The following is a 24,519-nucleotide window of genomic DNA, read 5'->3' as shown; positions in this document are numbered from 1 at the left end:
TACAGTAAGGTTTGCATTACACTCAGTTTCCCATCATCCCACAGGGAGAAAATGGAAGCCCAACCCCCAAGAACATGTGACCTTTAGACTGAAACATCAATAGAGATGACTAAGACGACTTCAGTGACTTCAGAGCAAAGTCTATATATATATATATATATATATATATAGACTTTGCTCTGAAGTCACTGAAGTCGTCTTAGTCATCTCTATTGATGTTTCAGTCTAAAGGTCACATGTTCTTGGGGGTTGGGCTTCCATTTTCTCCCTGTGGGATGATGGGAAACTGAGTGTAATGCAAACCTTACTGTACGTTAAAAGTTTGTTGCAAGTTTGTCCGAATGCTTGTTCTTTAAAACTTTGTTTAAAAACCACGCAAAGTAAAAACACGTTTTGAATCTCATTACTTCTTAAAAACAAACATTCTGGGGCGTCGAGTGGCTCAGTTGGTTGAGCATCCGCCCCACGTGTAGAGGCCACAGTCCTCGCTGCAGTCGGCCCCAGTTCGAGTCCCACATCGGACGGCCCTTTGCTGCATGTCGTTCCCCCTCTCTCTGCCTCCCCATTTCCTGTCTCTCTACTGCACTGTCAATAAAGGCACAAAAAGCCAGAAAAAATAACTTTAAAGAACAAATGTTCCAGAGCAGAAACATTCCCGTAAAAAGCTTCTCTATTTAATTTATAATGTCTATGGATCATTAACAAGTAATAGCATTTGGTGCGGCATTAATTTACCTGCGATGAAGATGTCGGACACAACGCCCAAGACAGATGTCGGGTTTTAAACCATCATGTGATTAAAAAGTAGTAGACTTCTTGCTTCCAGCTGTGGCACCTCCCAGCCACCGTACCTGTGTTTCCTCTTCTGTCTGTGCAGCTCTTCACTGTGTTCAACTGAACCACACACACGACTGAACAGCCACTGTTTGAAAGGTGCTATACAAATAAAGCTGCCTACCATTAGTAACAACTCCTACGAGCAGGCCGCGTCTGTGGTCGTGTCAGCTGACCCTCCTGCTGACCAATCAGCATCATCCTGAGCTGGATGCTGCTCAAACCGGACACCCATTGTTTCTGACAGAGGAGTCGGTCCTTTGGGTTTCATACCACATTCTTCAACTCATGACACCATGGAAAACATAAAAATATGTCTGAGATAATGGATCTGATGTGTGTGTGTGTGTGTGTGTGTGTGTGTGTGTGTGTGTGTGTGTGTGTGTGTGTGGAGGGGGGGGGGTGAAAAACACATGGTAGCCCAAAGTTAACGTTCCTGCTGCTAAGAATACAGCATGTTTTTCTCAACTGCTATTTATAGATCTCACGTTGGGCCCCTAGACACACACGTCACTGAGCCCTGCTTACCAGCACTGAGGCCACTGTGTGTGTGTGTGTGTGTGTGTGTGTGTGTGTGTGTCGCAATCAGAGTGCGAGGGAGGTTGTTTAAACCCTGAGATGAGGAAATACAAAGCAAAACTGCAACTTCAGCAGGCATATGTGTGTGTGTGTGTGTGTGTGTGTGTGTGTGTGTGTGTGTGTGTGTGTGTGTGTGTGCGTGTGCTCTGCTGCTCTGTGCTTCTGCTATCAGGTGTTGGTGTGGTTAAGAAACGTTAAGCAACGGAAACACACACGTATACTCTCTGTCTGCTGCAGTGTTTGCAGTGCAGTTGCAAAGTCTTCAAGTACTGTACGTACGTATGTGTGTGTGTCTCTTTGTGTTCCTGTGTGTGTGTGTGTCTTTGTGTGTGTGTGTGTGTCTTTGTGTGTGTGTGTGTGTTTGCTTTTGGACAGAGTACATACCAAGTTAGAACAAACTCTGACAGCCAGGGAGGAAGGAAAGGTGCGAGCGCTGATGACTGCTCTTCGACTCGGCCTTTTTGGACGCCTACACACATTATGACACTCCGACGTCACTTCCACAGCACTATTTATAAGCCTTTGTGTCTTTTTAGGAACAGCGTGGGTTTGCTTTGCATCGGTGACTCACCCGAGTGGAAGGAGGAGGGAGGGCGGGCAGGAGGGAGGGAGGGAGGAAGGGGTGGAAAAGGCAGAAAGCACAGATGGATTCCAGTGTGAAGGAACTAACTGAGCAATCAATGACATTTACATTCGCACATCAGCCTCGTTCTTTCCTTACGACCTGTACAACAACGTGTGTGGTGTTACGAAAACGTTACGTCTTACTGTAAAGTACTTCAAATCCAACGTCTGGTGACGGGGAGAAGTCAGGGTAAAGGCTGACTTGTACTGAATTTGATTATTGTGTGAAAGAATCAACAAAACTAATGATCCTCTTTTCTCTTTTGTTTCGCTGCAGGTCTTTTCTTGAGAAAACTGAATGACTGTTGAAGCTACAGACGGAGGATCTACAAGCACTTTCACCTGAAGAAAAGTTAGTGCTCACCCTTTGATAATGTTCATCATGATGTTAATCTTGATTTACTCTCCACAAGACCTCAATCGTGTCTCTTTGTTTTTCTACCTTCTCCAGATCCTTCTGCCTTTAGATGAACTGGACAGAAAAACAACGCACATCAACGTTAGCGTGTTTACAAAATGGCAAAAGGAGAGAAACGTTTCTGATGTTATCCACTAAAGCTCCTCTTTTATTTCCACTTCCTGATTCCTGTTTCCAGCCGGGCTCTACAATCAGATGGATGGGTACTTCCTGTTTCTGTGAACTCGTCGGCAGCCGTCAAAGGTTCAGCTATCATGTCTGGTAGATTGGGAAACTGGTAACCCTCCAGAACCCGCCCTCCCATCTCCCCCCACCGCCCCCCTCTCTCCTCCCTCTTCTTACCCATAGAAGAGCTTCACGAACATGGAGGCTCGTGAATCAGCTGCCGCCGGGCAGAAATGCTCAAACAAGGAACCGTTGAAGGAGAAGGTGCCCCTGCAGAGGAAGTGGGCGTCCGAGCCCTCAGCCACCACCAAAAGAAGCACTTTCGCTGACCCAGAGGCAAAACACCGCGAGAGTTTGCCGTGCGGCGCCACCGGGGGATCGGCACCTCAGCAAAAGTACGCAATCACAGGGAACTCTGGAAAGCTGCTATCTGGACCTTCTGCAGTTGGGGCCATAGGAGGCCCGCCATCTCAAGACCCCCAAGGGCCCTTTGCTCAGGGGTTCCCAAGGGGATACTCCTACCAGCTGGGCCAGCCATACCCTCAGCACCCCCAAACTGAGCGCTTCCTCTCAGGAGCCAAACCCCAGCCAGGCCTGGAGCCTCACGCCTGGCCGTTCGCCGGCCAGTTGCCCTCAGATGATCTGTACCCTGTAGGACACCCGGGACACACTCACCCTCATGGGGCCGGGGCAGGAAGGTTTACCCGACAGAAATCCCCCAGTTTACCCAGCTCCTTCGGACAGTATTCTCAGTCGGGCCCTGAGCCCGGAGAGGAGGGCTACAGCAAAAAGGAGCAGAAGCCGAAAAAGCCCGGTAAGTACATCTGTCACTACTGTGGCCGAGCGTGCGCCAAGCCCAGCGTCCTGAAGAAGCACATCCGCTCACACACGGGAGAGAGGCCATACCCCTGTGTACCCTGTGGCTTTTCCTTCAAAACCAAGAGCAACCTTTACAAGCATCGCAAGTCCCACGCTCATGCCATCAAGGCTGGACTCGTACCGTTTTCAGAGCTAGCTGTGGCGCGCAGCGGGGACATGGACCAGGCGTCGCCGGTGGGCGAGGCTGAGGTCCACTCAGACGGAGAGCAGAGCACCGACACAGACGAGGAAGGTGTGGAGGGCTCCACCATGCTGACGGACAAAGACAGCCCCATCCCACAGATCTCCTTTGAAGCTGACAAGAGTACAGGTCATTTTTACTCAACAAGACGCATTTAGAAAAATTTAATTATAAGGATTCGGACACAGTTCTGTTCCCTAAAAGCCCAATTTTTCAGAAACCAATATGTTTTGGTTCATAGACATCCTGTCACAGACGTGTGGTTAGTTTCACTCCCTGTGTCAGTGAAATCAATAAGTGTTGAGGTTTTTGAAAAAGGTTTACGGTAAAACAGTGTTTCCCAGCCACAAGATAATAAATAATGTTTTTAGATGAAATAATCTTTAAAAACGTGGCATTATTTGGCCTTTGTGTCGTTATGGGGTTGGATGTGGGCAACTAGCGTCTTTAAGATTTTCAACTGGGCCATGAACTTGAAAAAGATTTAGATTTTTAACATTTTCTGCTCATTTTTAATCAATCCTAACCTGCTTCTTATACTTTCTACTTTACTTTATGCTCCACTGTTTCTCCCTGTACAGGTGGTGTGGAACCAGCATATGCAGACTCAGCTGAAGAGCTGCCTGTGGGATCTATGAAAGTGCCTATCCTTATCGTCCCCCGGCCGGGGGGAGTCCCCTCCACAGGGATGGAGTGCCCACCCTTTCAGGACATAAAGGGGTCACACCACATGTTGGCGTCGCAGGCTGGTGGAAGAGCGCATTCACTGGATGACTCCCCCACCATCAAACAACGTTTGGCCTTGAGGCTGACTGAGAAAAAGGGCCAGGACACTGACTGTGCCATGTCCCAGTCCCTGAACCTCCTCAGCCCTCACAGCAAAGGCAGCACAGACTCTGGATACTTTTCCCGCTCCGAGAGTGCGGAGCAGCAGATCAGCCCTCCCAATACTAATGTCAAGACGTACGAAGAGATTATGTTCGGTCGGACTTGGTACTACCGACCCAACTCTAGATCCAGGCAGTCTATCACGGTGGGCATGGCGGGGGCAGACCCGGGCAGCCTGGCGAGTTTAAAGCAACCAGGTGCTGCTATCCTGGACATGGGGAAGATCGCTGAGGATCATATCTGTTTCAGAGGGGACGTAGGGATCTCTGGAGATCCCAAGCAGTATCCAACAGGACCCTGTCAAAGCAGTACAGGGCTTCTGGAGCCTCCATCAGATTCTGGGCCCCTTATTAGGAGTAACTCCATGCCAACGTCCTCCCCTCCCACCCTCAGCGTCCCCCCAGGGATTCGGGGCAGCCACTCCTTCGATGAGATGATGACATCGGATGATGTGTTCTACCCACCGGGGCTTCGTAGACTCAGAAGACAGGCTGCGTTTGAACATTCAGCCAATGAAGCCCATGTAGGAGAGGCCGAGGGTTACGGACACATGCCCAAGAACTTAGCTTCATCTCTGGGTATGAAGATCGGTGAGCGCAGCCCAGGAGTCCCGGAGCATATTGCCTACAGCCCATATGGTACTAAAGTTAGCATGTCTGAAATAGCCACAAGGAAAAGGAGGAAAGAGAAGAGTGTTGGAGATGAGGAGGACAGCCCTGGACACTGTGACAGCAGCTGTAGTGGGTCAGTGGAGATGATAGGGGACTATGAGTTTAAACAAGGTAGTCTTGATGGGTCGAGAGCCACCCCAACAGGGAAGGGCTCCCTGCACAGCGCTCACAGCCAGTCCGACAGCTTCGATACCTGTGCCAGCATGTGCTCCGAGGACATTGCATTGTTTCCTGACTCTGAGGGCAGGAAGGCAGCTGGGAATGTCATATCGGTCATCCAACACACCAACTCCCTCAGCCGGCCAAATTCCTTTGAGAAGTCAGAGTCCTTTGAGCACCCGGGGTATCAGCCTTCAGATAAAGGACCACCTAGCCAGTACTCGGAGCAGTCGGACACAGAGATCTTCGAAGATGCTCTGAGTCCTGAATCTGCCCTGCTGAGGACAGAGAGCACAGAGCAGCAGCTGCAAAGTGACAGCGACCTGGCCTCCCTCTCATCCTCATCCGCTGCGGCCTCACCCGGCCAGCCTTATCACATCCCACACAAACTAGTCCGACAACCCAACATCCAGGTTCCTGAGATCAGGGTGACGGAGGAGCCGGACAAGCCCGAGAAAGATACAGAAGCTCCGATGACCAAGGAGCCAGAGAAGCAGCAGCAGCACATGGAGGAGTTTCAGCTGCCGCAGAGGAGTGACACGCTCTCCCAGATGCCATCAGAAAAGCTCCCGCCCAAGAAGAAGAGGCTGCGCCTGACAGACATGGAGCACTCGTCTGGGGAATCGAGCTTCGAGTCGACCTGCACCAGCCTTTCTCGGAGCCCCAGTCAGGAGAGCAACCTGTCCTCTTCCTTTTCCATGTCATTCGACAGAGATGAAGGCCTAAAGTCCATCTCACCCACCAAACAGGTACCTCCTTTTAAATATGGTAATTTCAAGTATCTGAACTACCTCTCCAGCAGTTAAGGTAGTTTTTCTGGTATAATCTGCTTGCACTGGTCCTACAATGATCACAGTACATTATCATTACTTTTTTTATACCTGTAACATCTCTAATATGACTATATTTTCATGCAGCACCTGTAAAACACAACATGCCCCCAATGCTTCCAAACTATCAACACTCTTTCTTTGTGATTCTGAACCAGGACGACTCGTCAGCCTCCGGTGGTGGAGTTAAGCAGTCGGAGTTCCTGACGGTACCCGGCAGCGGTCATTCCAGCCACCACCAGCAGAGGGAGATGAGGCGGTCTTCATCGGAGCAGGCGCCATGCACGCTGCCCACAGAGTTGCCTGAGATGCGCAGCAAATCCTTCGACTATGGAAGCTTGTCCACCTCCAGACAGGGAGAGCTGTACTCCAGTGCCTCCGCAATGAAGGAACGCCGGCGTGGATACCTCGTCCGACAGGTAGCTAAAAACAACAAACAACCCCCTGTCATCATCATCATCATCATTATTATTATTATTATTATTTAACAGTTGATTGGAAGCTGTAGATTGTTGTTCTTTAGTTTGAGCATGTACCCTGGAGGAAAAAAGGCCTCACAAAGGTCTGAGATCTGTCTGTCTTGGCACCTCCACCAAATTTCCTCACACACTAAGAATCATATTACTTTATTTCATGACTGACTGACCCACTCCCCTCCCTTTGACAGGCTTCACTGAGTGTTTATCCAGAGGCGGTCGCCCAGGAACCAGGGGGGGCCGAGATGTCAATCAAACAGGAGAGTCTGGAGCACGGGGCTTGGTCCGGACCAACAGGATCCCCTCACAGCAGCAGCGATGTAGCCGGCAGAACCAAGAGAGTTGGCAGTAGCACTGGTGGTAAGGCTCGGTTTACAGTACAAATATTATATTTGATTTGTTAAGACACATCGAGGCTGAGGCAAGAACACATTTATAAAACTCCTCCAATTCTTAGATGCAAATTGTAGTATCATGATAACATGGTTGTTGTTTCGGGGTCTGTCTCTGCTCAGTAAACGACGCAGGGTTTGAGGTGTTTGGATCAAACTCAAACCAATGGGAGGAACATTTGTAGGGAAGAATTTCATTACATGAAATGGATTATATTTTCATGTTTTATTCACAGGTATAGGATCTCATCAACACCAACAGCACCACCAGCATCTCCTCCAGCAGAGTATCAGTGAGGACAGTCTGCAGGATGAGCCACTCTACAGCAGGTAGGAAAGGGTTTCCAGCAAACTTTAAAGCTCCGTATTTTCTTCTTCTTCTGTGTTTTATTTGAAGTGTTGATCCATAAGAATCAAAAACCATTTCAGTGTAGTTTTACATCTCCTCTCTCAGGCTTCTCTCTGGAGCTCTAGTAACAACAGGTCGGTGAGCCAATCAGAAGAGAGGAGGCTTTGAGCCTCTCTTCTGATTGGCTGACTGTTTTCTGAGTGATCCAATAAAAATATAGCAGATTTCAGGTAAAAACACTGAGAGAAACCAAATCCTGCAAGGTCTGGATGGTGGGTCCAGGTGGGCGGGGCTTGGTGACTGCTTTGTTGTGACATCACAAAGTTCCAGAAGTCCTGACGGCTGGTTTTAAGGCTCAGTTTCTGAATACAGGCTGTGTGCATTTCTCTGTGGACTGAGGCTTTGATACTTTCACAGTATTAATATAGAAGCTAGAGCTGATCTATAATCACACTACACATGGACACACACCTTTACACTGAAGGAGCTTTAAATCACCAATGGACAATTTTGACACTAGGTATTTTCATACATCACTACTGCTATTCTTTCAACAATTGCTATTCCCTGTACTATTTCACCAACTAGTTTTATTATTACAATATTAATTTGTTGTATTGTTTTCATATTATTATCTTATTATTATATAATTCCTGTAACTCATCTTTATAGACACTTACATGTAATACTTATTACAATAATAAGAATATTCAACCTTTTCTCCATATTAGGTCCCAGCAGCATCGTCTGCAGGCGCAGGGCTCGTCATCTGAGGGAGAACATCCAGGTCATGAGGTCATGAACAAGGAAGTAATGCAGCAGTACCAGAGTGGCCCCCCCTTCCTTTCCTTCCAGCAGCCAGGTCTCTTCTGGGGCCAGGAGGCCGGACAGAACCCCAGACAGCAGCTTTCCCAGCAGCAGCAGCAGCTCCAGAAGCTCCACATCAGATCACCCGGCGCCCTGCCTGGACACCCGCCGCTCAAACAACAGCCGCTACACCCCCTGAAGCAAATTCACGACCAACAGCCACACGACGGGAAGTCAGAAAATCCCAGCTCTCAGATGTACCCGACCTCTTTCTCATCTCGTACATCTCCTCTGTCGCAGCAGCAGAACTTTGGCTCCAAGCTCCCCATGCCCAGCTCCACCGCCACATCCATGCTCCTGCAGCAGATCCAGCCCGTCTTCGCCACCCAGAACCTGGGGTCCCAGGCCTCTCTGCCTGGCATGCTGGTTCCTGTGCGGATCCAAACCCATGTGCCATCATTCGGTAGTGTTATGTACACCAGTGTTAGTCAGCTGATAGCTACCCACGGCAGTGGAGCACAAGGGGTGGGCTTAGCCAGCGCCGACAACAGCAACATGTCTCCTCCGGTTGGTGTCAGTAAACCTCCTGGAGGAATTGGAGGAGGCATCAGTGGAACAGGTTTCAACCTGTCACACTTCCTGGGACAGACCGACGGCTCAGTGCTGCGCTACCCGCTCTGGAAGGTTCCAGATTCACTGCCGGAGCAACGCCTCAACACAGGAATCCCGCTGTCGCTAACGTCAGGCACCATATCCACCACCGACGCCTCGGGGTCCGGCATCGGCGGCAGCAAGCGCATGCTCTCCCCCGCCAGCTCGCTGGAGCTCTTCATCGAGACGAAGCAGCAGAAGAGGGTGAAGGAGGAGAGGATGTACGGACAGATCGTGAAGGAGATGGGCGCCGTGGAGCTGAGTGGAACTGAGAGCAGCAACAAGCCTGAGAAGAGGCAGAGCAGAGGTCAGCGAGCCCGTCTGAAGAGCGAGGGCTCCATGGACGAGTCTGAGAGGATGTCCTCGTCTCCACCACTGAGCGACTTCCCGGTTGCCGCCAAGATCGCCATCCCCGTCCGTTCCTCTGCCCCCCACCTCCCTGACGTGCCCCGGCCCGAGAGCTTCACCCCTCCTCTCCAGATTGTCACGGACCGGTCCCCGGCTTCAGGAGGCCGGGACTCCCCAGAGGAGCTGGATGTGGACGATTCAGCTCCAGAGCCGAGCTCCAGCCCCCAGTCCATGGTCTCCTCCAACGACGCAGAAGATAGTGACGCACCGAAGCAGCCTCCCCCCAGTAAACTCCCTGTTAGCATGCTGGTGCAGCTAGCTGCTAACCAGCAGTCCGCAGCAGTGGGACAGACTCTGCTCCTCACTGACGTGGCCGACGTGCAGCAGTTTTTCCAGTTCCCGAGCCTGCGCACCATGAGCCGAGTCAGCTGGTGTTTCCTGAAGTACACCAAACCCAACAGCACCCAGGCCGCTCTGCGCAGCTCCGTCTACAGTTCATGGTGCGTGAACTCCTACAACCCCAACCCTCTGAACCTCAGCACCAAGGCTGCGCTGGCCCTGCTCAGGTCCAAACAGAGGAGGAACACCGACCTGATGTACACAACAGCCGCCATGTCGCCACCCAGCTCCGGAAAACTGGTGTCGTCAGTGGCCTGGAAGCTGCGGTTTGATCAGGTACGTCCCATAACGATGTAACACAAGTTTAAAACACGCATGTACCCCTCCTCTCCGTCCTTCACACCTCCCTCGTCTGTGCAGTTGAAGCCGGAGCTGATGCCTGTCGACGTAAGTCATTTCGGAAGGAAGATGAAGGGAGTGGTGTCGTGGGACCGTTCGAAGGAGGAGCAGGTAGAGAAGGAGGTCTCAGTCAAACAGCCCACCAACGAACCGACCCGTATCAAGATCTTCGAAGGCGGGTACGTCCATCAAACACGCACACACACACACACACACACACACACACAGTCCAATAAAGCGACGAAAACAACTTCAGCGTTTATCCTATGTAGTTTCTCTGAGCCTCTCTTCTGATTGGCTGACTGTTTTCTGAGTGATCAATAAAAATATAGCAGATTTCAGGTAAAAACACTCAGAGAAACCAAATCCTGCAAGGTTTGGATGGTGGGTCCAGGTGGGCGGGGCTTGGTGACTGCTTTGTTGTGACATCACAAAGTTCCAGAAGTCCTGACGGCTGGTTTTAAGGCTCAGTTTCTGAATACAGGCTGTGTGCATTTCTCTGTGGACTGAGGCTTTGATACTTTCACAGTATTAATATAGAAGCTAGACCTGATCTATAATCACACTACACATGGACAGAGACCTTTACACTGGAGGAGCTTTAAGAGAATTAAGATATAGTTCCTGTTGTTTGCAGAGAGCGACAGCGAGTTTACTTCTCTGTGACTGAATGAACTTTACTGCTACAATATTATTGTCTGCATAACAATTTAAATATAGAAACTGCGTAAAAGGTCATTTCTACAAATAGGTGTGTATTTGATATGATTTCATCAATGTTCTGCAATGATCCAGACTCTACAAATTGTGTAGAAATCTTCATTATCGGGGCTAAAGACTGTTCCTGATGGATCCGAACAAAAGGCGGAAAATTATTGTTTTCATTTCAGTAACTTGTTTGGCGTCTTTGTCGGCACAGTATCTGAAGAAGAAGCACTTTTGTTGGTTCGACTTTGACAGTGATTGAGATGTGGGATTTCTAACGTCACAGACCTGAGTCCGAACCTTAAAGGTTCGTCTCCGAGTCAAAAATCAATCAATCAACTCGCTGATTAAAGCGACGTCTGAGCGTGACAGCGAGCTCCGTTACTGCCTTGCTGTCTCTTATTTTTAGCAGGCGCAGTATCATTTTAATATAGGAACGTTTTTATCCAGAGCCGATCACAACAAGGTGACGAGGTGCTACATGTGGGGAAAATAAGAATTTATCACTAAAAAACAGAAGAAGTGAAACAATGAGAGAAATGAAACCAGGTTATAACGTGGACAGAAATAAAGGAAAGTAAAATACATCAGACACAAGAAATAAACACTAAAGCTGCTGCGGATCATCAGATTCCTGAGGAGTGGTGATAGCAGAAGTTTCTTCACCTTCACTTTTTAACCAAGATTTAAGAAGCGTGAGAGAAACTCTGAGGATCGAACCAGAACCTCAGACACCTGAACTCGTCCCTTCACAGCTGCTGCTCTGAGCCGCCTGAACGCTAACGGCTTCTCTGTGAACCTCGTCGTCTGTTTCATCACCATTAATCAGAGAATCTGAATGAGAAGGAAAAAACAGACTGATCCTTTCTGCAGCCCGTTCTCTGGGTTTAATAAACCGGGCCTGGTGAACCCATCACCGGCTCTCCACCTGAGCCTCGTTCTGATCGGACGTGGACTTTCATTATTCCAGTGAAGTGATCAGTCCCACGGTTTCTCCACCATCACCAACTGTTTATTTATGTTTTTATGTTATTAGTCATTTTATTATTTTAAAGTAACATCAGAACTGAAGTTTCAATCACTAACTAACTATATAACTGTATTTACATTCAGTTTAATGCGTCTTTATTACTTTTTAATAATATTTATAGTTTACTACTTAAATTCAGATTATTTTTGAGGAAAGGGAAATTTATATTTGGAGATTTATTTGTAGAATTTGTTGGAGATTTTATTTAAATCCTCTTGATGATGAAAAAGCTGATGAATGGACCTAAAGAAGTCAGAGGAGAAACAGTTTGTTGGCTCCAGAAAATAACTCACTATCAAAGCAGTGAAATGTGTCACGTCACGTCACGTCACGTCACGTCACGTCACATAGTGGAAGCTGCCTCAGATCTTTTCTCTTCCTCACTGTGACTCGATTCAGGGATTTAAATCAGTTTTGACAGTTTTATATTCAGGTAAATCTCTTTATGTTCAGATTTAGTTTTTGAAAACTTTGTCTTTTGTGGTGAAATAAGAACTAAACACATTTGTAGAGAGACAGATTTATAACATTTACAACATATATTCTATCAATATATTGTATATGTTGTGTCAGTGCTGGAACTGAGGTTTAATGTTGGCGTGATCCAAAAGGGACTTTGAGGCAATAAAAGGTTTTGTTTGATAACAGTGAGACCAGGAGGACCCCTTAATTATTAATTATGATGTTATTAAAGTCACATGAAGCTCATTTTCCACATAGAAAGCTCAGGAATTTGTCCTTAAGTGTACATTAAACGGTCAAATAAAGTGTGTGTGAGGGCGTTAAAGCTACAGACCCCTGCAGTGACACACATTCCTACAGCATCGTAAGGTTTTATAGTCGTACAGTAGAACCAGTACGACCAAGGTTAGTGCAGGGAACAGACGGTGCACACACACACACACAGCGTCAACAGCCAACCACACCACACGACGACACAAACACACGCATGCACATACACACACACACACGCACAAACACACACACACGCATGCACATACACGCACACACACAAACACACGCATGCACATACACACACACACGCACATACACACACACACGCATGCACATATACGCACACACACACACACACAAACACACACACAAACACACACACGCACATACACACGCACGCACACACACAAACACACACACACGCACAAACACGCACGCACATACACACGCACACACACACACACACACACACACACACATACACACACACACACACACACACACACACAGGGACTTATTAAATGCAGCAGACAGTGAAGTAAATCTCTTTTGTCCCCAAAGGACATTTTAGAAGCTATAAGTGAATAAAAGCAAACAAACAGGAAAAGACGCACACGCACGCACACACACACACACACACACGCACACACACACACACACGCACACACGCACACACGCACACACACACACATACATTAACATACATTACAAGCAGTAAGGTTTGAGAGAGAACAGTCCCACGTCCCCTGAACGTGTCAGTGAAAGCGAAGCAGCTTTATGATTTTACCGTGTGCGGCGAATAAAACAGAATAAAACAAAACAATCATCGCCGTGATTCATTTTCATAAGCGGCCGCAGCTGTGTAAACGTCTCGCCTCAGACGAGCGTCCAGAGGTGCAGGCCTCGCTCCTCGCAGTTGAAAGACGAATCTCCCCCCTCGCCGGTGTTTGATGTAGCCGATACCCGACCTCCTCCGACACATGAGGCCCTGAACTACCCGTTACCAGACAGGACAGGAAACGATTCACCAGCCACTTTCACCATTCCACCACAGAGAAAATAACTCCACGAGCCTGAAAGTGATGCCTCTGCGGCGGAGGAAAGACAGACAACATTTACCAGCATGTGACTGGTGGTCGGTGGTAATTTCCCCCCCGTGACAGACGGACTCATTCAGACGTGCACTGATCCCGCTGCCAAGTGTCCGCCGGTTCACTCCAGGCCTCGTTTGGGACAGAAAATCATGTCTGACAGGGATGTTTAAAAAGAAAAAGAAAAGAAAAGAGAGTAGGCATGTAAAGGAATGAGGACTGTGGTCGTCTTCTTTTAGAGCAGAAAGACTCTGAAGAGCGTCTCTGAACCCAGAGGAGGAACGCCGCGCTGCTTCCTGTTTTAGCTTGTGACCCGGGAAAAGAAGGAATCACGTCTGCAGGTCGTGACCGGGTCGACTACAGACCCGTGGTTTTTCTCTTCGGGTCATTTTAACGGAAAAGAAAAACAGTGATTAGATCATCGGGTCGTCTCCGTGTTGTTTTCTGCTTCTCTGTTTTTATTCCTCCGCGCCGGCGACAGTCAGGGCGGCGGCCATCTTGTTTTTTAGGTCGTATGTCTGTCCCATTCTCCTGGACAAAATATCTCACAAACACCTTGACCGAGCCTCTTCACATTTAGCACAAACATTCACCTGGACTCAAGGACGAACTGATTATATTTAGGTGGTCAAAGGTCAAAGGTCACATTGACGTCACAGAACACTGTTTTGGCCTTGTGAACTATCTCCTCAAAGGAATCTCTTTTGGCACAAACATTCACCTGGGCTCAAGGATGAACTGATTAGATAAAGGTCAAAGGTCAAGGTCAGTGTGACCTCACAAAACACCTTTTAGCCAGTACTCTGGATGAAACAGGGATGTAACATGGAACTAGTCTGAGCGGCGGAGGGATACGACCACGAGGAGCCAATCTACTGCAGACACATCATCATGTGTCTGTATGAGCTGATAACAAGACGTTACAGTGACGAACATGTGACAAGTTATTTTACTCTCAGCTTTAACATGTCACAAATTTTATTCATTTTTTTAATTTAATTTAATTACCACTAGATTTTAACACACTAATCAATACATGTGCTCACTGGAGGTTCAGGGAGGTTCATATGCAGATATTCTCTAAATGAATCTGTTTGCATTGTTTATTCTGATCGCACATTAAAAAAAAAACACGTTCATATTTTGATTTTTATAATGAAATGTGCAAGAAAAACAAAAGGTTTTTATTTTTCTACAGAGAAATGATCCTTGAATTTTCCCCTCCTTCTTTTCCCCTCAGACTTCATGTGTTTCACTCTGTTATTCTTACTTTACACGTGTCTCCTCCTTTAACCGGAGACGTGTCTGAACTGAAGCTGCGTCACATCAGAGGTGAAGAAGAAGCTTCTGTTCTCCCTCAGCAGCACATTTTATAAACTCACAGCTTCAGTGTCAGAGCATCGTCTACTACGTTACTCAGACATGAGATTAGTTGGACGTTTGTTGTAAAAGTTTGTGTTCAGGTTGATGCCACGTCCTCTCAGTCTCTCAGTCCCTCAGGTGTGTGTGTCCCTGACGCTCACGGCCGCATGTGAACAGAGGAAAACCTGATTTCAGCCTTATTTAAGCAGAACCTCTGTGTCAGCAAGCATCTGTGTCCTCGAGCGTGACGGTGAGCGTGTACGAGCTGCAGGGCTTCTGACCGTGACCTCTGACCTCTCTGTGGAGGACACACACAGACACAGAGAGTTTCTATTTTTAATTCTCCTTCAGGGAGGGAATAAAATCTGGGAATGAAGTGAATCCCAACGTGCTGCGATGGAGTCGAATCAAAGTGTGAATAATCACGAAGGAACAAACATTAAATAATTAAAATAAAGACAGAGAGTTCCCTCTTGTTAAACTTCAGTGTTTTATAGTTTTTTGTGTAATTTTGAGGTGGTGATCTTGAGTGAAAGCTCTGAGTTCAGGTGTTTTTCTGTTCATAACTAATCTCGAGTGAAACTGTGCTGTAAATATTATTTCAGTTTAAAAACCACACCCCTCCTCACAGCCTGTGTCTCTTGGTCTTTCTTCCAGCTACAAATCCAACGAGGACTACGTTTACGTTCGCGGTCGAGGTCGAGGGAAATACATCTGTGAGGAATGTGGCATCCGCTGTAAGAAACCCAGCATGTTGAAGAAACACATCCGCACGCACACCGACGTCCGGCCGTACGTCTGCAAGTTCTGCAACTTCGCCTTCAAGACGAAAGGTCAGGGTTTATTTAACTTTCACACCATCAGCTGATGTTCTGTCCCGCGACCCGACGTCACTTTTACGTGTTTATTGTAGAAAATTACAAATGTTCCAAAACACGGAAAAACAAATGAAACTCCTGGACCAATATATTCCTGTGTCCTCGGCCCGAGTCCGGCCCGTACACCTCCACATCTGGACACAGTCCAGCTGTTATCCGCTGGTATTGATGGACAGCTGGAATTGGTCCAGATGTGAAGGTAGCATCTGACAGTCCTGCTGTATATGGGCCAGAGTCGGGCCGTGGAACCAGGTGTAAACTGGGCCAGAAGAAAACCAGCATGTGGCACAAGTCTGGGCCGGATTTAATTCGCTCTCTGGGAATTATCGGATAAATTTGATTCTCGCCAGGTAAGAAAAAACATTGTGATCGTCCAGGTTCACGCGAGCTTTATTTTGAACTCGGATGAAGTCTGATCACATTTGTGGGAGTCAGCAGCTTTTTATCATTAGAGTACGGAAGCCCAGAGAGGCAAGCAGGATTTATTTTCATCGGTATAAACAATCCCAGAGAGGGAATTTATTTTTATTAATTGTTTTGGTCAGGATAATTAAAAAAAAAACTTTTTTTCCATTTGTATAAACAAGCCCTGAGAGGAGGTGAATTATTTAGTTTATTTTCTTCCTTTTTTTTTGGGAAGAAAGAAAAAAAACAGAAAAATAACAGGGTTAGTATGAATTAAATCCTACAAATAAACAACTAAGTGGTTAAATGAAAGAATGAACCACGTTATCTGCAGCTGTGATCAAACACGATCCCTGCTCTCTAATACAAAGCTGTTACCTGCCTGACAGACTCTCAGACTCCCATGTTCAACATCTGACTCTGAGTTCAGCGCAGGTTCACTCATTTTGTCATTAAAGGACATTATAGATAAATTATATGTCATTTGTAAATTGTAATTTTGTGGTTTTGCTCTTTTTTTTTTTCTCCCACCGCTTCTGTTTCCATCTCACCCTCTTTCTGTTTCACTCTTGTGTTGATGCAGCCAAACAAGCTCCGGTTTCATTAAATGGTGTGTGTGTGTGTGTGTGTGTGTGTGTGTGTGTGTGTGTGTGTGTGTGTGTGTGTGTTTTGTAGGAAACCTGACCAAGCACATGAAGTCTAAGGCTCATATGAAAAAGTGTCTGGAGTTGGGAGTCTCCATGTCTTCGGTTGAGGACACCGAGGCAGACGATGGAGGTAGGAAACACACACACACACACACACACACACACACACACACACACACACACTGGAGGAGCTGCAGAGGTATCCTGCTGTCTCGTTGAGTGCTGCCTGCCGTGTCTCTGGCTCGGTGCGGTCGTACAGGGACAATTAGTGTAATGGAAAGCAGAGCTCGTCCTGACGGCCGGGGCTCATGTCAAACAACCGCACTTGACACACAGGCAACCCTTAAAAAAAACCCAAAAACATCCGACATTTAGAGTCTCGTATTATATTAAAATATCCCCCAGAACATCTCCAGGAACAATCTTAAAGCCACAGTTTGATTTTCCGTCAGTTACTAAGAGAAAATATTTTCCACTCATCGCCTCTAAATGCCGACACGACCAGCGTCACATTAATCAGCTGATATGGAAATAATCTGAAAATTATTAGTGGGGAAGATGTTGTGGGCTGAGAGGGATGAATGTGATTTCCCCATGAAATATTCACAAATAACGGATTGTGGTCAGCTGTCTCTGGAGGCCGTGACGTCTCCGAACAGATGAGCGTTAATCTTCTGATGACTTCATAATGAAGATGGAAATCAGTGGGATTCCTTTTAATATCATTTAGAGTTTTCACCATCAAGAGCATCAACACGTGCCGTCGTCGTCCCTCAGTTCGTGTTGGCGTGACAACACCAGCTGTCGTTTTAATTTATTCAAGTAGAGTGAGTGTGTCCAAAACCTCATACGTCTTACTCCTCCGCTCATTGTCCAGAATGACTAATTACTGGGTTCCTTCATCACCATGAACACACACACACACACACACACACACACACACACACACACACACACACACACACACACACACACACACACACACACACACTGTCCTGCTGCCCCAAATACTCACTAGAGCACCAAATGTGGATTCATCCACCGATTAAGATAGTCCCCAATAAAAGCTGTTTCCTCCAGCTGCTTTATTAAATGACCCGGAGAATAAGAGACGGAGGCGTCGATGTTCTGCTCTTTTTATGTTTGTTGACAGTGAAAAATAATGTTATGCTTTAAGTGTTATTGTCAGATTTGAAGTAAAGAAAAAAAAATGTGGTGTAGGGCGAAACACGTGTAGTGACTATTTGCAAAGTTCATAATTCATTATTTTATTAGTTAAATTTTTCTAAATTAGCATGCTAGCCAGTTGGTTAAATCGGCACAGGACTTCTACACCTGCACCAGAAACAAATCTCCTCCATCTTCTCCACAAATTATGAATAAATTCTGTTAATAATTTCTCTTGAGTCCAAACACACCAGCAAATATATTAAATATATATTTAAAACATTATCTCTGCATCAGTTTTGACAGACTTACACTTTTTGATTTGTTATTTTTTGTCATCACCGGGCTGCCGTAGCTTCTGTTGCTAGAAAGCAGCTACTGTTTACCTGTCCTGTAGATGACAGGTAGGACCGTGACGCTTCCTGGTTTGAGGCATTAGTTGATTAAACTCTGTTCAAACACAAAGAGGATTATTTTCATTTCTACTGGAGATCCCAAAGTCTCCAAGGAGATCAACAACAATAATAATAAACTTTATTTTGTGCAGCACCTTCCATCAGAACTGCAGCTCAGTGCTTCACATGAAGACACACCACTGTACAATGAGAAAATAATTCAAGAATAACATAGAAAAGTAAATAAATAAATGAAATAAGTTTCAAATGGATTCCATAGAAACTCAGTAGGACATCTATACTTACAACAGTTATAACAGCAAAGTGAGAAACAGCAGCGCTCGTTAAAGGCTGAGGTTTATGAACTGATGCACAACACAAGTGGAAACGAGAGTGTGTTAATGAGTGAGTCAAAAACATTATTTAAATGTTCAAATTATCATGAAATATGTTTCAGTTTTAATGATCAGGAAACAGACGGTGAAAAAAGGAACCAACCACTTTTACTGCAAACAGGTGTTTCAGAATAAAAGCCTCCAAACGAGGGTTGATTAGAGAAAGTCAGATCCCGTCTGCAGCAACATGTAGACGATCAAATAAACTTTTACTTCACTGGATCCCCGCTGTGTGTGTGTGTGTGTGTGTGTGTGTGTGTGTGTGTGTGTGTGTGTGTGTGTGTGTGTGTGTGTGTGTGTGTGTGTGTGTGTGTGTGTTGGCTCGGCTTTTAATTGGGACACAAACCCACACAAGCGCAGGGGCTTTTGGGAGAGAGAGGGAGAGAGCGAGGGAGAGAGAGAGGGAGAGAGCGAGCTGAGACATAAACAGTTGTGGTCTGTGAGAAACTGTTGTATATAAGAGACTAACTGGAAAAGTAGCTCAGTGTTAGTGGATCTGATTTCCGCTCGTAGCCGTCGTCTAAATACAATTTATTAACTCCGAGTGGCGGCTGCTGCTCCACGCCGAGTCTGGACGACGTCCAGGAGCGAGAGAGAGAGAAGAGACGGAAAAAAGAAAGGAGCGCAGGAGAGAATATAATCATATAAATATTTTTAGATCCTGCAGAGAAACTCGGGGACGGTGTGAATCTTCGTCGACTTTAAGCCTCACAGCATCAGCCAATCAGCTGTGTTGAGTAATAGAGTGATGGTTGGTCACCTGCCAACAGTAACTCAGCAGCTTCTGTTCCGTCTCTCTGGCTGGAGTCCATCGCTCAGTGTCGAGCGCTTCGTCTCAAATAACTTTGTTTTACTGTCTTTTATGTTTTATTGCTGTGAGCTGCTGGGAACCATCTAAACTCTGTTACCACATATTCTTACTCAACTCTTCTTCTCTTCCTCCTCTGCTTCCTGTCTTTCCTGCTCTTCTTCCTCTTCATCCTCATCCTCTCTTTCTGCCTCTTTCCTGTCTTCCTCCTCTTCTTATTCCCTCCCTCCCTCCTCCTCCTCCTGTAGATGTGGGAGATGAAGGTCAGAGGTCGTCTGAGAAGATCTCCAGAGCGGCGATGGCGGAGCATCAGTTCTCAGACGCAGACGACTCAGAGGGCGGCGAGGAGGACGGCGATGAGGTGGACGATGAAGACGACGAAGAGGACGACTACGACGGCGACTCCACTCCGAAGACTCGTTCGCGCTCCACCAGCCCGCAGCCGTACGGCCTGCCCTCCCTGTCGATCACAGCCGTGGCCGCCTCCCACCCGTCTCCTCACCTGTCCCAGCACGCCGCCGCCGACCTGCTGGGAAACACCAACAAGCCTCCGCTGTTCGGCTACTTCACCACGGTGCCGAGCATCCAGATCACGTCGCAGGCTCCGCCCAGCGACCCGGCCGAGCGCCAGGAGTTCCAGCGAGGCGTTCAGAGGCCGCAGGGCAGCAGGCTGCTGGTGCCACCCTCCTCCTCCTCCATGGATGAAGACCTCCCCGTCCCCTCCCCTGACCTGTCCTCCCCCTCCTCCCGCCTGTCCTCGCCCGGGCTCGACCACTCCGGCTGCCCGTCCCCCATTTCCCCTTCCTCCTCACCCTCCGCCCGCCGGTACCTCTCCCCACGCCGCGACCTCTCACCCCGCGCCGGACACCTCTCACCGCGGCGGGACATCTCTCCTCTGCGTCACATCTCCCCCAAGAGAGACCTGGTGGCGGCGGGGGGGTTCCGGCGAGACCTCTCCCCCAGGAGGGGACACCTCTCGCTGCTCTCCCCCCTCTCTCGACCCACGTCTCCAGCAGGAAGAGACTACAAGCGTGACCTTTCACCTCGGGGCCGCCACAGGGGGGTGATCCGGCCCCTGTCTCCTCGCCGAGGGCTCCACCAACACCTCCACCACCAAAGGTGAGGACGCTTTTACTACTAGTACTACAGATGTCCCCTGAACGCCTCACATGCAGACTCTACTGTAGGTAGATGCTACAATTTACAGATGTCCCCTGAACGCCTCACGTGCAGACTCTACTGTAGGTAGATGCTACAATTTACAGATGTCCCCTGAACGCCTCACGTGCAGACTCTACTGTAGGTAGATGCTACAATTTACAGATGTCCCCTGAACGCCTCACATGAAGACTATAAGCAGACTACAATTTACAGATGTCCCCTGAATGCCTCACATACAGGCAATGGGAAGCTGCTAGCTCACCAGGGGCCCCCCGGGGGGGGGGGGGGGGGCAGACTGTATAGTGTCTTTATGGAGGTTTAAGGGAGTTTATAGTTGTCACTGCGAAATGTGCCCGTATGAGCGGCCATCAGGGGCCCCCTTTTCCCTTTGAGGGCCCCAAACATTTGTTCACCTCTGGACACAAACGTGACTTAAACAGAGAATGTAAAACTTTTACTTGTAAACAATGACTTTTGCTTACCTGACCTGTGTGTGTGTGTGTGTGTGTGTGTGTGTGTGTGTGTGTGTGTGTGTGTGTGTGTGTGTGTGTGTGTGTGTGTGTGTGTGTCCAGCCAGCAGAGTGGGGCTCGGGGCCTGAGGCAGACTCATCAGACCGGGCTCCTGGCTCAGGGAGACTTCGGTCCTCTGGGACGCCGTAGAACCAGCACAGAGATGGAGACGGTGAGACTCTTCTTCTCCTCCTCAAACTTCAGCTGCAAATAAATCAAACCTGCAGCTTTCACTTGCAGAATTTTTAGCTCTAACACTGGTGTAGTTTTGTTTTATCCATGTGTGGCCATCTTTGTTTTTGGCGCGCTCTAGTGGCTTGATGACATCACTGAATCATGACCCGCAGTCTGTTTTAAGAGGTTAAATTTACTGTAAACGAATGAAACACGTGGCAGCAGCTGATCCAGGTTTCTGTGAACAGAGCGTCACTAGCTGCAGTTTATGTCGGACACGTTATTTATACGTTTCAATTTGTCACTTCCTGTTACGACAGGCAGAGCGGCGGCCATTTTGTTTTCAGTTTGTCCGTCCGTCTCATTCTCGTGGACACGATATCTCAGTATGTCCTCGAAGGAACAAATTTGGCACAAATGTTCACTCGGACTCAAGGATGAACTGACTCGATTTTGGTGGCAAAAGGTCAAAGGTCAAGGTCACGGTGACCTCACAAAACACTTTGTAGCCATTACTCAAGACTTCACACAAATGTTTAATATTTTCTGTGATGAACAGGGATGTGACCTGGAACTAGTGGCGGAGGGATACGACCACGAGGAGGGGGCTCTAGTTAAACCAGGCAGCAGAATATTATATAGAGTTTGAGATGAACCTTCAGTGTCTTTGTCACTGATAAACTTCACTTTATATACTTTATATACAGACGGGTGTTTTTTAATCAGAATAAACTAAAGACTGTTTTTCCTCCTCAACATGAATGTGGAGAGGATTTTCTGAACTTTGGTTCAGGTTGTAGTTTGAGTGCAGGAAAGTGCAGGAAAGTAAAAATGAGGGCGATGGAAAGAGAGGGAGGCAGAGAGACAGTGGGACAGAGAGAGGAGGAGGAGAGGAGCGTCTGGCAACCAGCAGAGACATTCAGAGAGGATGAGGGAAGAGAGAGCGAGTCTGATAGAGAGAGGGATGATGGAGGATGGGGCCGCTGGGTTGTGGTGGTAATGGGATCTTGGCTGGCGGCGCTGTGGTTAATAACACGGCTGTTTTTCTTCTTAAGAGCTCCACTTCAAACTCTGGCTGCTGCTGCTGCTCCCACTCAAACAGAGCATGGAGAGAGGCGGGCGTTCGACACCGGCCCGGCTTCACATGATAGATTCCTGTTTTCTGAAGTTTGGCGGAGCCGCCATCTTTTGTATTTGTTTAGTGTTTTTACCAACGCCTCTCTGTCTGGTCTCATCAAGACTCCTTCACTCTGTCACATGACGTCTGCGCTCCATCACAAAGTGTTTATTGTAACTGGTGCCGTCCAATGAGAGGGAGCGTTTCTTCTTCTGTGGGTTTAACGATGATGAAAAAGAGTCTCAAGCTCACGGACGACAGAGTGTTTCACTCCCTCTCCTCTTTTGTTTCCAGGAACATCGTCCAGCTTCACCGTCACTAGGGGAACAGGACCAGGCCAGTAGCCATGGTAACCAGTCCAGCCCACCTCAACAAGTCCTGTTCAGTCACCTTCCACTCCATTCTCAACTCCAGGTATAATAATATATTATATATTATATATATATATATATTAACCTTGTATATCTTATTCTGTTTTTGTACTTTGTTTTGTTTGAATATTATATTTCTAAAATTTATTAATTTATAAATTCATTTTATTTTATTATATTTTGTACTTTTTATTTCAAAGTCATTTGTTTAAACTTTTTATTTTATTACTTATCTTAGTTTAATATATGACATTTTGGATTTTTATTATATTTGTTTGTCTGTTTTTTATTTTAATTTTTTTTTCTTCATTTTTAGTTTTTATTTTATTATTTTCTACTTTTTTATAAAGTTTCTGGCTGTTTTTTTTTTATTTTAAATAGTGCGTTTGTCGGGCACTACTTTTACCAGCGGATTAACCCACATCAGGTTCTGTAGTGAGTCAAAACAACAAAAACAACAGAGAAATATATATATATATATATTATATCAGGCTTTGATACGCAAACACTGGCTACAATAATCGATACATTGATTATTGGTTTTGATTGATTGTTGACAATAAGAAAAATATCGCTTCAGTTCTTGAACATGTGACTTCAGCTGTCATTCTGCTTCCAGGTGCGTTCGCCGTATCCCATGATTCCCATCGGGGGGATCCAGATGGTTCACTCCGTCCCCTCGTCAGTCACCACCCCTCTGGCCCAGCAGGGGGCGGAGCCAGCCGTCTCCCGCCTGCCGCTGCAGAAGAGCACGTCAGAGGACTCCACCACCAGCGAGGCCGCCTCCCCACACTTCACCTCCTTCATCGAGAGGGGAGGACGAGGAGGAGGGGGGGAGTGGGTGAGGGAGTCGTCATCGCCTCACCCCTCCTCGCAGGAGAGGGAAGGAGGGGGAGGAGTGAGGCGGGCGCAGGAGCAGGAGGAGGGGATCCAGACCTGCACCAAGGCCATCGCCTCGCTCTGCATCGACTCCGAGGATCCTGCAGAGAGGAGAGGAGGAGGAGGAGCGGGAGGAAGAGGGGATGAAGGGAAAGAGGGAGGCAGAGTTTCCTCCTCTTCCTCCCCCTCTGTTCTGTCCCCCGACTCCCAACAACAACCACCGCACCGCTCTCCATCCATCTCCATGTCTCCACCGTCTCCTCACCCCTCGCCCTCTCCTCCTGGGATTCAGCACTTTAGCGGCCTGGAGCTCAGGCCCCACCCCCACCCCCACCCCTCCATCCCTTCCTCCCCCTCCTCTTCCTCCTCCTCTCCTCACCCTCCTCCCAGCCCCGGATCCGACGCCCTCCAGCCTCCGCCGGCGTCCAAACCTCCGAAGCTGGAGAGAGACAGGGAGGTGGAAAGCACAAAGAGGAGCAGAGACGTGTCGTAGAGAAGAGGAGGAGGAGGAGGAGGAGGAGGAAGGTTTTGTTCTTGGATAATAGGAAGGGATGAAGTGCAACAGAGAGAGAAACATGACTTTTGCACACTTTACACACATTTCTTGTAACAGTATCAACATCAGTTGACACACACTCTCTCTCTCTCTCACTCTCTCTCTCACTCTCTCTCTCTCTCTCACTCTCTCTCACTCTCTCTC

The 24,519-nt window shown here is 47.6% G+C and overlaps 1 protein-coding gene and 1 long non-coding RNA gene across 2 annotated transcripts in view; both read left to right on the top strand.

The window, feature by feature from the left end:
- LOC111231712 overlaps nucleotides 1-2,696 on the top strand; it is a 62,820-nt gene extending 60,124 nt beyond the window's left edge. The window contains exons 3-4 of the long non-coding RNA XR_002665508.1: nucleotides 2,315-2,389; nucleotides 2,489-2,696. This is a non-coding gene — a long non-coding RNA (uncharacterized LOC111231712). The remainder of the gene's footprint in view (nucleotides 1-2,314; nucleotides 2,390-2,488) is intronic.
- A 122-nt stretch (nucleotides 2,697-2,818) lies between these two features.
- Nucleotides 2,819-24,312, top strand: hivep2 (human immunodeficiency virus type I enhancer binding protein 2). Its single transcript, XM_022758911.1, has 13 exons — nucleotides 2,819-3,809; nucleotides 4,262-6,147; nucleotides 6,387-6,647; nucleotides 6,896-7,064; nucleotides 7,333-7,426; nucleotides 8,177-9,926; nucleotides 10,011-10,168; nucleotides 15,570-15,745; nucleotides 16,871-16,972; nucleotides 19,856-20,726; nucleotides 21,342-21,450; nucleotides 22,864-22,983; nucleotides 23,560-24,312. The coding sequence occupies exons 1-13, from the start codon at nucleotides 2,819-2,821 to the stop codon at nucleotides 24,310-24,312; spliced, it is 7,440 nt and encodes a 2,479-aa protein (XP_022614632.1).
- Nucleotides 24,313-24,519: the final 207 nt, after the last annotated feature.

The sequence above is a fragment of the Seriola dumerili genome, unplaced genomic scaffold (assembly GCF_002260705.1).
Source record: "Seriola dumerili isolate Sdu_G_001 unplaced genomic scaffold, Sdu_1.0 BDQW01000312.1, whole genome shotgun sequence".
Classification (NCBI taxonomy): Eukaryota; Metazoa; Chordata; class Actinopteri; order Carangiformes; family Carangidae; genus Seriola; species Seriola dumerili.
This window is presented reverse-complemented; position numbering and strand designations above follow the sequence as displayed.